We start from the raw sequence: 13,751 nt of genomic DNA, 5'->3' as shown, positions 1-13,751 counted from the left end.
ACTTTGTTTCAATATACTATTTAATTGCTAATGACTTCAGACCACTCTAAGTGGCCCCACTAAGTTCCATAGCACACTGATTTCCAGCTGTGTATGTGCAATCCTTAAACAGAAATCATTGTTTACATCATTTTTTAAAATCAATTCAGCAGCTTCCAATCAAAATTTAAAAGATAGGATAGTCTTCAGCTATTCTTTTTATTGCTGTCTGAAGTCACAGTGAATTTAGCAATAAAAATGTACTTTGCTTTCTGTGGATGAAATGCCACAAAAGAAATAACATGTAGAGGTTTTCTGCTTCCTTTCTCACTTAGTCACTGATGCATCTTGTAAGCCCACCATCAAGTATGCTATTTATGAAGGTACTTCAGTGATATGCAAACAGTTCCCATGTGCTTTAAAACAGTTCTCCCATGTGTGTGCCAGGGCCTTCCAGAATAAGAAACAGATACTGCTCAGTGAAAACTGAAGCAATTTGAATGTGTTTGTCAGTGTCAGATGTCACTCCACTGATGACTTTGTAGGGCACTGGATTTATTCTCTAAACTTAAAAAAATTCCATTAAATACTTAGCTGCTTCTTTTCTGTTAAAGAGAACAGAACTCCTGTCTTAACCTCTTGTTAAGAGGCAACACTGGATCCTGTTTCGTAAGCAACCCCCTAGAATTGCAGCTTAGCACATAATTTGTTCTTTCTTCTGAAGAATGTTGTTAATGCTGCCTTATGGTGCATGATCTCAATTTTTTCCTCTGTTTCCAGGGAAGCTGAGGCCTATTTCTATGCCAGTAGAATATAACTGGGTGGGAGATTATGAAGACCCCAATAAAATAAAAAGGGATACTAGGAGAGGTCAGTAATCTGAACACACATCTTATACAAAGCATTGTGGTTTTTATCTTGCTTTAAGCTATATATTTCAACACCATTTTGCTGCTTGCTTAGCTGTATATGTTTGTGAACCTGTTTTGGTATTTTCTTTATTATATATGCCTAATTTTTTGCAGATTCTATTTTAGGATTGAGGAAGTTGGTTGGATAACGTTCTAGAGCAGAATGGGATTTACATCAAAATCAAAGAGGATAAGTTCTTCTGGGTTCTGAGGCTTGGATGCATAACTCCATGTACAAAATTATGACCTCTGAGATTGCTGTTATCAGCCAGGAACAAGATGTTACAGTAATGATAGCTATTTCTGTAAAAATATTAACTCAATATTCAGTAGGGATCAAAAAAGGAAACACTTAAGAATTATTAGGAAAAGAATACAAGACCAAATATAGAAGCATTCTTATGCTGCCGTGTCAGTTGTTGCTCATGCTATGTGTGTGCAATTCCAGTCTCTTAATCTCTTAAGAAAAATACAGTTGCATTCAAGAAGGTTTAGGAGACAAAAAAATTAATCAGATGCCTGAATTGACTTCTAACTGGGGTCAGTTACACAGGGTGGCCATTATCAGTTTGGGAGCAGGACATAATAAATGTTTATAAAAGCTTGTGTGGAGTGAAGTAAGGAAATAGGTTTGTCAGTGTTTAATCTGAAACAAGAGCAAAGACATCAAATATCTCTGTCAGATGCTGGATAAAAAGAAAATGAGCTGGTGCAGTTCATGTTCAAGCTGAAGAACCTCTTGCCACAGGAGGTTGTGGGTACTAGAAGTTCACATTAATGCAAGGAAAGACAGACAATTTTGTGAAAAAGAAATCTGATGAGGTTTCCTGAATTAACAGACATTGCTTCTGGGTCAGCTACAAATTGGTACGTGCTGGAAGAGTATTCAGGGAAAGTATGTATGATCTGGTGAATGATCTCCAATGAATGTTAAGAGCAAATTACTTTAAAATGTGTGGTGCCACTGACCTTTGTATTAATTATGACTCCTGGTAAAAAAGCAGCAAAACCCCAAAAGTTGTCCTAAGTCCATCATTGCTCATTTTTTTAAAAACTCCAAGACAAAATTTATTGATGTGCATCTTCTTTTATATTTTGTTCCCTTTATTTAAAATGTACCAGGAAACTTTAAGAGTTGTGAATTTTCCCTACCAAAAGTTTGCTTTCTTATTATATCTGAACCAAAGAAGCATATGGGTTTTGTTAATTAAATTGTCCTAAAGAGTTAAAATTGGCAGTAGATCCTAGCAAGAATATTGCATGTTCTGGAAGCAGGATTTACATGCATGTAACAGTTCACAATGATGTTTTGCATTGCTTTCCTTTCAACAGAAAATTCATTGCTTCGCTATATGAGCAATGAGAAAATAGGTCAAGAAGACTACATGTTCCAAAGGAATAGCAAAAAGGATACTGGGAAAAAGTCCAAAAAGAAGGGAGACAAGAGTAGTAGTCCAAGTCATTACTCACTGTTGCCTAGTTTACAAATGGAGTCATTGAGACAAGAAGTTATGGGCACACCTGGACCAGAAACTGCTATGTACCATGTGAGTAAAAAGAACATTAACAAAAGTCATTGCTCTGTGCTTGTCGTAAGAGACAGTCTTGGTTTAATGGTGTTGTTCAAACATTCTCTGGACTGCTGCTGTTGCACTGATTTATATTCTTCACACAATAACTTGGTGTCAAAGAAATATTTTAGAATTCTTGATTTTGCTGTTAAGATGAAGGATGGACAGCATTATTTTATTTCCTGTATTAGAAAATGGCACTTTTGAAATGCAGTGTGCTATCTTTGCCTTAACTGACTTGCTGCTGATGGAAAGGGAAACAGCAGCAGTTTCCTGTCTGGCTAGGTACCTTCTTCCCAGCATTTCCATCACTGCAATATGCTAAATGTTGTCAGACAACCCCTTCACTACAGGGGGTAGTGGAAGGCCTGATAATGGCAGGAAAACTTGTGGGAGGTGTTTGTTTTCCTTTGAGGTAAGAGGAGCTCTAATGCATATAACTGTTTTTAAAATACAGCCCTCAGGAATGCAGGTATAAATGTGAAGGTAGCAGTTCTGCTGAACAGGATGCAGAAGGAAAATTGCAGTAACTTGCTCATTTTTAAGTGTGTCCAGAAATGGAGTTAGAAGATCACAACATATTTTAGATGTGACAAGACAATCACCCCATAACACTTTCCATGTATCGAGGGAATACTCATCTCTCAGTGGCATTTGTTTCTCAGTTTATGCTAAATTCTTGACACTACGCAGTAACAAAAATCTTTTATTTTAAGGTACCATCTCTTTCTTTTCTTTGGTTCCCTCTATCACATAGTAAGTCTAGTTTCCAAATTCTGTACAAATATAAATGGTGTACACAGGAACTGGTGGATTCTCAAAACTCTGGTTTGGAAGTTAATGAGAACAGCAAACGTAGAATTGACAACAAACATTTTTCATTTGCTTTGGATATCCATCCACAAAATACTTGAAATGTTACCATCCCAATTTCCACCAGTATCAGCTAATCCTTCTTATGCATCATTGCCATTAAAGGATCTCTCTCTGTAATGCCATTAAGTCCTCAGCATCTATTTGAACATTTAGTTAGAGCTTATTCCTTTATAAAAATGAATAAAGGTTATCCATTCTTTAGAATACAAATCAGTATTGATCTGCTAACTGGCTATGGAGCAAAATGCTTGAAGTAAACAGAAAAAGGAATCTTGGACTATTGATTTGTCCAAGAAATGGGAAATGGCAAGGAGCCCTTCACAAAGCATTTACAGTGCTCTGCAACTGAACATTGCTGATGCTGCCTCTGGAAGCTGGCTGCTATCATGCAGTTCCAGAGTTTCTATTTAGTGGTAATGACACCCAAGTATTCTGGTGCATACATCTTTTGCCACATAGCAGAGTCGAAGGTTTTGTAATAAATTGGTCAGAACTTTTCTTCCAATCCTAAATAAACTGTGCAGTGAGCAGACAAAGAATGGGGGAACTACAGATAACACGCAAGGAACTCATATCTGTTTGCAGTAAAATTTTATTAAGCTATAATAAATCAGACAATGAAAACATACTTTATGCTCAAATTGCATCTTAAAGATCACTAAAATAGTGGCTGTCCTATTACAATTTTCTTTTTACAATCAGCAGCTACCTAGATTTTCCCAAAGATTTCAGATTATTTGTAAATGGAAGCCTCCACATATGCATGAGATGAGTGTAAAAGAACTACCCTGACAGTAGTGAAAGAGCTTGAGGTTTTTGTTTGGTTTGGTCTGGGTTTTTTCAGAAGTCAATGTTTTCATCATGCTAGAATATCAGGGGAAGAGGGAATACTGTAACTCTGTGCTGTGTATGCCACAAGCCAGCAGATTTTCCTAAAGTAAAGAGCAGCCTCTACCACGTGGCTTTAGTTAAATTTGAACCTGTAGTACCTCAATTGTTTGCATAAGGTCCCAGTGCTAAAGAATACTCCACCAGGCTTGTGAAGTAGCTCCAATCCCTCACTGCTCTTGTTGTTAAGAGAGTTCATCTGTTAGCCTTTGTTTACCTGGCTTCTATGTCCAACCATAGTTTTAAATGTACCATTATCCTCTGGATTTAAACATCTTTTGTTACCAAATTTATCCCTCAATATAGGATTTTACAGGTTATAATCAAATAATTTTGTAGACTCCTCTTGCTTGTAAGAGTTATAATGAGCTTCTTAGGTTTTTCTTCATAGATTGTGTTTTCACATCCTTTTCTCATTCTCAAAATTATTTCAAATCTTCATATCTAGTCCTAAACTATCTTTCAAATCTTCATATCTAGTCCTAAACTATCTTAAGCATCCTTCCGAAAGTGTATATGCCAGCACAGCACATAAATAAATTTCCAGGAGCTGCATGCAAAGGTTACATAAACATTCCTGTTCACTACTTCTCTATTTAAATGCTTAAAGGACTGATTACTGATTTTAAGCATAGCCTTGGAATGAGAGTATGTTTGTTACTTGGTTTTAGTTTTATTTTTTCTGTAATGATATTATTTCAAATCACTTATCTGCAAGACGGATATTCCCAATCTAAAAGCTTTTATCTTGCATTGTTTGTTCTTAAATACAATAATATTGTATATGGTTGGTCATGTTGAAACATGTAACTTCTTGGGTATGCCTACTGAATAATCCATGTCTCTGAAGCAACTCTAAGTATGAAATATGTGAGATTAAGGACTCTGGACCCTCAAACTGGGCCGCATAATTCTCAAGTCCATAACAAAGGAGTATTGAAGCTCCCGGAATCTGGGGTCTAGTGTGGAGTCTCCTTGATCTGAAATTATATTTTTAATGTGCATATTCTGTGAAATAGAAAGCATGCACATTTAATTTCTTCTTTTTTTCCTTCTATCTTCTTTTCCCTTTTACTGAATTCCCTGGAGTAAAAGCCATGCCGCTCACTCAGCAGTCAGGTTTTGTGTCATTCACTGGTTTTTGGTTCTGTCTTACCTTTATTCAATGATGTTTTTATTCTTTTTTTACTCCCTTGATATAAATGTTAAATAATTTTGGACTAAAATGCATCCCACTAGTTAATGATGAATTGCCTTTACAATTCCAGGCCTCCTTCCTTTTGGATTTTGCAGCCAGTGACGTGAGCAGGTTGATTACCTTTTACTGTGAAGCTTTTCTGCAGAAAAGCAGCTTTTACAATTATGCTGACTTCAGCTTGTCTGCTGCTTTTATGTATGGCTCTACAGAAAAGAAAAATCTTTGATCAAAAAACTACACTGCTGAATTAAATTACCACAGCAGAAATGGTATTATTTTTTGTGCTGTAAACAAAGTGGATGGTGTTAAAAAAATTACCATGGTAATGTAGAAGTGCCTGGTTGTTATTTGCTAAAAGCTGTTCTGTAAAATGCCAGCAGATTCAAATTGTTATATTCTAAAGTGATCACAAGATTGTGGCAGTCTAGCATTTTTCTGACTGTCAGGATACTAAACTTGCATGCAAACACTGGTCTCAAAAGTTCTGTTTGTGTTACTGACCTTCCATTGCAATCAAAACTGGTTAAGGGCACATTTCAGTTGCAGCCTTGAAAAGTGAACAGGGTTTGCTTGTGTCCACTGAACATAACCAATGTGATACCATAGCAAAGCAAAAACTAATTTGTGTTCTGTCTGTGAACTAAACGTCTCTTGTATCCTGTTCTGGTGTTTCTGAATCCTCATATATAAATTTTCTGCACTGCTTTGTTGTGGTTTTTTCCCCATCCTAGAAATTGTTTTAGGTGTTATGTGGATTTCTAGACAAGTTGTTGTTCTTGCATTCTATTTTTCTTCCTCAGTATTGTAAAAGAAACCAACACAGAGTGTTAATGTTTTTATTAAGCTGAGGCAAACTGTTTGAGCTGTTGCTAAACTGATGTGCAAGCAGGTGTTCAATGTGATCTATTTCTGTAGGTAGAGAACAGCACATTTTGTCTTGAACTTTTGGGGCACAAGAGATGAAAACTCTGACATATTGTTGTAGTTTCTCAAGTTCTTTTTTTTTTTTTGTAAAGGAATTTTCTTGATGTATTGTTCTTTGTTTTTGCTGAAGGAAAATAATGTGGTTATTTAGGAGGGAGATAGTCATGGGTCAAAAGAAGTTCAATGTCAGGTTAATAATAATTTGTTGCTAACTGGATCAATACAACTTTCCCTTAGCTTAGAAGCAGCATTGCAATGTGAAGAAAAGCTTACAGGCTATTTGTGGTAGTAAGTGAGATTGCTTGTTCTTGCATAACTCCCTGCTGTATACAATAGGCTGTAACCTACACAGATAAACTTCTATTATTGACCTTCTTTCTTCTCCCTTCCTGCCTCCCATTATCCCTCTGCCTTTTCCACTGTGTGTATGCTCACTAGTTCACATGTTCTTACCAATACATAGTGACTCCCGTGTTGTAGGAAAAGTGACAGAAAAATAACAGGTTCTCTATGCTGTGATAACCAGACTGTTTTAAATTGTTTAATTAATAGAGGAGTTTTCTTAGGTATTTTATTTGCATTTGAAAATAAGGTTGGTTTAGTAGCAAAATGTGCCACTTAAGTTCATACATCTGAAACAGGTAGGTCAGTAATAGGTTGAGGAGATACATCAAGGTTTTGTACCATTGGAATTTTGCTAATTTTACATATGTACACATGTACTTTAATGTTCCAGTTCTAGTTTTAATAAGGGAGAAATAAAATATATCAGCTGGAGTAGCTGTGCTGTAAATTGAATTAAGTTGATCCAACTTTGGTAAACTTCTTTTTTTTTTTCCTCTTTAGCAATGTATAACCATCCATGTGGTTGAAATGCAGCCTCATGACTCTTAATCACATAAGAGCAATACTTGCTGCAGTGAGCACCCATGGAGAGCCAGGCTCTCTCCTTTTTACTCAGCCAGCGAGGCAGCAGGGACGAGGGCTGTGAGCTGGGTTCAGTCTGGGCTGTTCCTCCCTCCAGTGCTCCCGAGGTGGCTGCACCAGCTCAGCTCCTTGGGTTATCTCAGCAGAGCATGTGGGGCAGCATCAGCCTGGCCAGGCAAGGGGCAGCTCCCTGCAACAGTGATCTTGTTGAGAGTACTTCAAGTGAAGAGGGTTTGTTTATGGACCTATTGCAAAAGTCAGTTTTTAGCTAGGAGACAGTAACTTTTAGCCAAAATAATTACTGATTTAATTACTTAAATAATGCGTATTTCCAGGTGTTTCTCCTACAGACCCCTCCAGAAAAAATAGAGGAAAATGCTTTATAAAAGGTGAATTCAAAATGTCTAAATCGAATTAAGTGGTTCATTTTGCCTTCTCTTGTTCCTCTGCAGAAGGACTGAAAGAAAGTAAAAAGTGAAAATACTTAAACCACATAGTTTTTGATGAAAATTCTTGAATCAAATATGCATGTATTTGTAAAACCTTTAATCATAGCACCCAATATCTAGCATTTTTAAAAGTGCAGAACATGTGCATATAGTTTCCTAATAAACTTATGTGCAAGCTACCCATCAACCTATCGCAAAAATCTTCTTTATAAAAATAGCATCCAAAAAACATTAAATAATGCAGAATGATTTACTAGAAAAACAGCCCTAACAAAACTACCCCAATGAAAAACTGGCAGTTTCCCATAATTGCAAATATCACAGTATTTAAAGAATTTCTGTTCAGTTAATTTTTTTGTTATGGATATTTGTAAATAAAAAATTTGTAGAGAACAAATTAAAACTCAGTTGCACAGATTTTAGGTAGGTGGCTGAAATTTTGAATGTCATTGTACCATTACAACAGATGGAGTTGGTTTTTTCTTTAAAATTTTCTTTTAAAAAATGTCTGGAGTCCAGCTATGGCAGTATTTAAATAAAAAGGCTCCCTTTTTCTTTTTCTCCTCCCTGTTTTCAAAATAGTCTATCGTTAGACATGTAATTGTTATAGAATAAAAATATAGCAGTTGGTATCAAAGTTCAGTTTAACCTGAGTGCATAGTAAAAAATATTTTCCAATAGAATCTCCATAAATTTGTTAATATTTGAATTAGTGTTACTTCTTTGCTGTGGTCTTTCATCTCCATTTAAATATATGTATTAAAATAATACTGAGACTTGGAGATAGATTACAGACTTAAGTGGTTTAATTATATGCAAAGGAAATCTTAAACTCTTTTCTGAAAATGTAAGAATTATGTAATGTAAAAAAATTATAGTTGTGTTCCAGTTAAAAACTATTTGCATTTTATATTCCCAGCTAAGAAAGTGTACTGTATTTCAAGTTACTGTCCAGAAATTAAATAAACATAATGAACAGTTTTAGAAATAGTTGTGAAAATTTTCAGTCTCTAATTACCCCAGTAAGAAATTATTTCAAAAATAATTTCTTCACTACTTTGTTGCAAGTTAGGCCGTTACAGTCAAAATATAATTGTGCATGCTCCACCTTCTACTGTAAAAGTACGAAAACACAAACCTTTACCAAAAGTTAAAATTTCACAAGTGGAAAAGCTGTAATTTCTCATGATGTCTAGACTTTTGCAAGACAGCTAGCTCCTGGGCACCTCAGTAGGAAAGTCCAAGACTTTGAGCTCTGTTTCCTTTTTGTGCCTGAGTTTCTCCTGAAGAACTTCATGTTCATGCAGCTCCAGCAGAGCTTGGATGTCCCCTCTGGAGGTGACTGGAGCATTTAAAACATTTACATCTTTTTTCTCTAGGTTACACTGGTCACATCTCAGCTGAGTTTTTGTAGCCTTAGGGTATTGTTTGTCTTGTTCTAGGATTTAACTCCTTGCTCCCTTTCCCATCAGTGAGCATGTAATGAGGAAATAAGGCTGTGATGGTAACTAGGTCCACATGTGTGGAAATGGAAGGAACTCACTGCATTGCAGTAGAAACTGAGCTGAAAAGGCTTATGAAGTTATAGAATAATCTGATTTGAAGTTATTTCAAAAGCCTCAAAGTCTATTCAGAGGCAAAAGTGCTAGTAAAATGTTTCATATAATGCAATGCAGAGAAGCAAATGCAGTTGTGCTATGAAGGCATTATGAGCTTCTATCCATTTCCCATCAGCCTAATCTATGGTTCAGCTATAGACAGCCCTTTGCTCTGAGAGACATTTAGAAAGGAGAATGCTGAAAAATTAAGGGAAAAGTAGAATAAGGAAAAGAAACATAATAGGAAATTTATATCTGTTGCCTTCATGAGGCAATGGGTAACACCATCATGTCCCACAGCCACATTGACCATGGGCAGCTTTGAATGCCTACACATGTGGGGTTTCTTTCAGTTGGATACTTGTGGGTTTGTATATTTGATTCAGACAGGAGAGCAGCATGTCTCACTCACATTCTAAAAAAGTTGGAATAGTAGTTCCAGGACATGGCCAGCTTCTGCACCCCAAAAGAAACCATCTAAACAATACTGTATGTATCCTTTTATTTGAATGCAGCACTTCACAACAGACAGATACAAAGTAAGTGACACACTTTGTAACAGACACAAAGTAAGTGATAAAAATAGTATTCATGTAGTTTAAATCTGTGTAGAAACTTCATCTATGTGACCTGTATTGCATATAAAACAAACAATATAGTAAAACAGTTAACCAATAAGAAAAATGTGCTTTTCTTGTGACATTTGGAAAATGATTGGCATAGCCATAAAACTGTTGTGGTAAAAGGTAATTTTTGCTATTCCATCTGAGTTTGGTAAAAATTTGGTTCAAAATAAATCTACATTTCTGGGAGAAAAAGCAAGAGAGAAACAGCATATAAATTCCTTGCTAATGGAAGATGGCTTTATATTATTTTTAGACTAGTGCAATCAACAGAGAGGAATAGAGGGGCCTCTAGGTCTAGACCTCTGCTATTACAGTTAATCTCTTTCACTTAATCCTATTCAGATCTGTACTAAATTCCACATTCAAACAGGGTGTGAATTGCTGTTACTAATGATGGGACCAGTAAAAGGGGATAAACTGGGTGAATGGGTAGCCGGTTTTCATAATTCCAAGTAAAATGTTGGACAGAGGGGAGGAAAGATGCCCTCAAGAGCAAGGCATCTAATGAATTTGCTACAGAAAAACAAAACCCAGATGCCTCGATAACCAGCATAAACTGCATAGGATAATAGGATAATTCAGTCTGGGAGCAACCTCAAGAGGTTCTGTGCTCTGGTCTTTGGCTCAAAGCAGGGCAAGCTCTGAGGTCAGACAAGGCTCCTCAGGATTTTGCCCAGCTGGATGTTAAACACCTCCTGGGATGGAGACTGAATGAACTCTTGGCCAACCTGCAGCACTTCTTGTCTGCCCCATGGCAGGAAAGTTGGAGATGAACAGCAAAACAGGTGTTTTGGCAGTAGCTGAGAGGATAGCAACTTGCTTGGATTTAAGGGATAATTTCTGTTGTTTCATTGCTGCTTAGCTAAAATCATCTCAAGAATGTGCCTCAGTAATCTCACATCTATTTTTCCAGTTCTAGACTCTCAGTCCTTTGAACTCGAGACTGAAGAGAGTAGATGTGCATATGCAGGTTTTATATTTGAGTTCTGTTTAAGTATATATTTTGTAAAACAGTAATACTTACTCTTCTTGGGAGGGAGTGGTAAGTTCATTTAATTATATGGAATAATATCTGCATTGTTCTTGAGCTATATTATTCCTGTCACAGATTAGAGAATATTTTACATCTGCATTGTTTCTCTTTGAAAGAAATAGGTAATACCATTAATTTGCTCTTATTGGGGAACTGGTTGCCCAAATGAAATTTGAAGGTATTGAATAAGGGAGATTTTACATCTAATTCTATATACTCTCTGATCATTACTAAAATCCAGAGTTAATTATTGCTGCAAAGCAAAATCCTCTAGAGATGAGGTAAGATTGGTTTATGGGCCATCATGAAGCACAGTTGGAGTCTTTTGTGGAAAATTTTTGTTTAAACTTTCTCTCTTACCTTCTTTTGCATTGTGACCATGAGGGGAAAAAATGGCCTGTCATAATTTCTTTCTGTGGCAAAGCTGGGGAATTCTTTAAAAATGAGAAAGTTGCTGTAAAGGTCATCTAGTCCAGCTCTGCCAGTCTAGGTTTATTCCTTATTGCATAGAATATAATGGTCTGAAAATGTAATTTTATATGGTCTAGAGATGTAGATCTATACACTAATAAATCTCTCAGCTTAGAAAATTTCCTAATTTCCTTTCACATCCCCATTCTGTATTTTTTCTTACCTATTTCATAGAATCATTCCTGATTTTATCCTGCTTTTATTACCTGATAGAGGACCATTGCTTTTGTAGGTATTAGCATTGTTTGTACATGAGTAAGCTACATTACCTGTAGCTGGTACAATCACAGTAGCAGTTTTATATTTTATTAATGTAGAATAAGTGATTTAGTCCCTTGGTGATTCCCCTTTGATAAAGAACAGATGAAGTGCAGCACATTGTAGCAGAGAAGTTTATGTCAGGTATTGCACAGAGGAAACTCAGCATGAGTTACCACTGCAATATACTGGGGATTGTCACACCCAGGAGAACTTTGATCCGGGGCCTGACTTCTCTACTGGCTCTTCTCTGTTCTCCTTTCTGCACAAGGGAAAGGGAGATACCAGGACTCTGAATGCATTTAACCAAGGCTGGCATGTGTCATGAAATTTAGCATTCTAAAAAACTTATACTGAGTAGTGGAAATGTTGTTTGAATTAATGGAGTACATGTGCCTGCTTCAAAGTGCCATTTTATCAAAATGCTTTGACAAAGAGCTCCATTGTTTCTGAACGAGGGATTTTTTCCAAGTAGTGGTTTTGACTCCACAGGAGTCTCTGCCCCATTCCTCTGCCCCACTTACACAATGGTGCCCCTGGAGCCTGCTGCTGACACACAATACGGGAGATTGTATGGCTCCACCTGAGAGGAAAGTGGCTCTTTGCAGCACTGCAGCTCCTGAACTGAAGCTGTTTTATTGGGTGTTCCTGTTTCACTGGAGGGAAGTGCTTGTTGCTTAGCGCCTGATCCCTGAGTCAGCCAATCCATCTCTGCTACTGTGCTGTGGAGGAAAAAGCAACCTGGTATTTTTCATAAAGCAATAACTGCTTTTTGTCCACTTCTCAAGTATATCCCTTTGCTTTCAGATAAACCCAAGTAGATTGCATTCCCAACAGTACAGAATTCTGGCTTTAGAGTGATGTGTAAAACTTCTTGTAAGCTGGTTTGTACCCATAAAATCACCATGGCCAGCTCAGAATTAAAAAGACCTAATGTTATCTTTCCCCACCTTCTGCAAAGGTCTGCTTCATCTTATGCTTAGAGGAAATTTTACTGAATTCCAGCAAGTAATGAGACTTTTATCCTGCAATGAACTGTTCTTTTTCTGCCTTAATTCATAAGGCAGTGGAAGTGTTTGGTATGAATTTTAACAGAATGTATAATTCCTGATGTACAGAAACTCTTTCCTTCTTCCCCGAAAACTTCCCATCTATTGAAAGCCAGGAGTTTTCAGTTTCTTTCCCCAAAGCACATTATGTCCAAGTGCTAACAGAGAATAAGTTGCAATAGTGTATCTTCCTTAAAGCAGAAATCTGTTTTCTCAGACCACCTACATCCTCTGCACTTTTTTCTGTCACACAGTCAGAGTATGAAAGAGATCATGCTGAGGGGCACAGTCAAAGTGTTGCTCCCTCCTCCTGCAGAAGGTGTTTGTGCTTGTTACCATAAGCAAGCACCAAGGTGTTGTAAGGCGGCATGGGACTTTTATTCTAGGCTAATGATTTTTCCTCTGCAAAGACCATGGGCTGGGTGGAAGATGTTGTTAATGCCCCAGGGGTGACTTCTGTTTTAGAGCAGTTTGTTTTCTTCTGAAAAGGTCCAAGATTGGCTCCACGTTGTGCCACAGACCACCTCTGGAATCCCGTAATAAATAGATCAAGAATAAGTTTCTTAAATCTGTTTGGATTGTCTTGCTGTTTTAATGTTTAGATAAGCATACAAGGAAAACCTGCCTTCCCTGTGAATAACATAGAAATTTTCTAAGCAAATCAAGATTTTTCCTGGAGGAAATTGCAAAGTTTGGTATGTGTTGGAGGGGTGTAGCAGCAGGGCACAAGGATCCACGAGGCCTTTGGGGTGACTTGTCTCAGACACACTGTGAAAGGACAAAAGGCAGTGGACAAAAGCTGAAATACAGGAAATTTCATATAAACATAAGAAAAATATACTTTTACTGTGAAGATGGTTTAACTGGAGCAGGTTTGCGGAGTCTCCATCTTGGAGATACTAAAAACATAACTGGCCACAGCCCTGAACAACCTTCACTGCTGGAGTCTGCTTTGAGCAACAGGGCTGGATAAAATGATCTCCAGGGCTGATT

At 37.1% G+C, this 13,751-nt stretch overlaps 1 protein-coding gene across 8 annotated transcripts in view; it reads left to right on the top strand.

The window, feature by feature from the left end:
* CNKSR2 (connector enhancer of kinase suppressor of Ras 2) overlaps window positions 1-13,751 on the top strand; it is a 205,561-nt gene that overhangs the window by 126,625 nt on the left and 65,185 nt on the right. For 6 of the 8 annotated variants that reach the window (XM_064407492.1, XM_064407494.1, XM_064407491.1 and 3 more), the window contains 2 exons: window positions 760-849; window positions 2,223-2,437. In XM_064407492.1, the coding sequence (XP_064263562.1) occupies window positions 760-849; window positions 2,223-2,437 (305 nt within the window). The remainder of the gene's footprint in view (window positions 1-759; window positions 850-2,222; window positions 2,438-13,751) is intronic. The other 2 variants (XM_064407495.1, XM_064407493.1) reach the window with 1 other exon arrangement.

Source organism: Passer domesticus, chromosome 2 (assembly GCF_036417665.1).
Source record: "Passer domesticus isolate bPasDom1 chromosome 2, bPasDom1.hap1, whole genome shotgun sequence".
Classification (NCBI taxonomy): Eukaryota; Metazoa; Chordata; class Aves; order Passeriformes; family Passeridae; genus Passer; species Passer domesticus.
The sequence above is the reverse complement of the archived record's forward strand: the minus strand, read 5'-3'. Positions and strand labels throughout refer to the sequence as shown.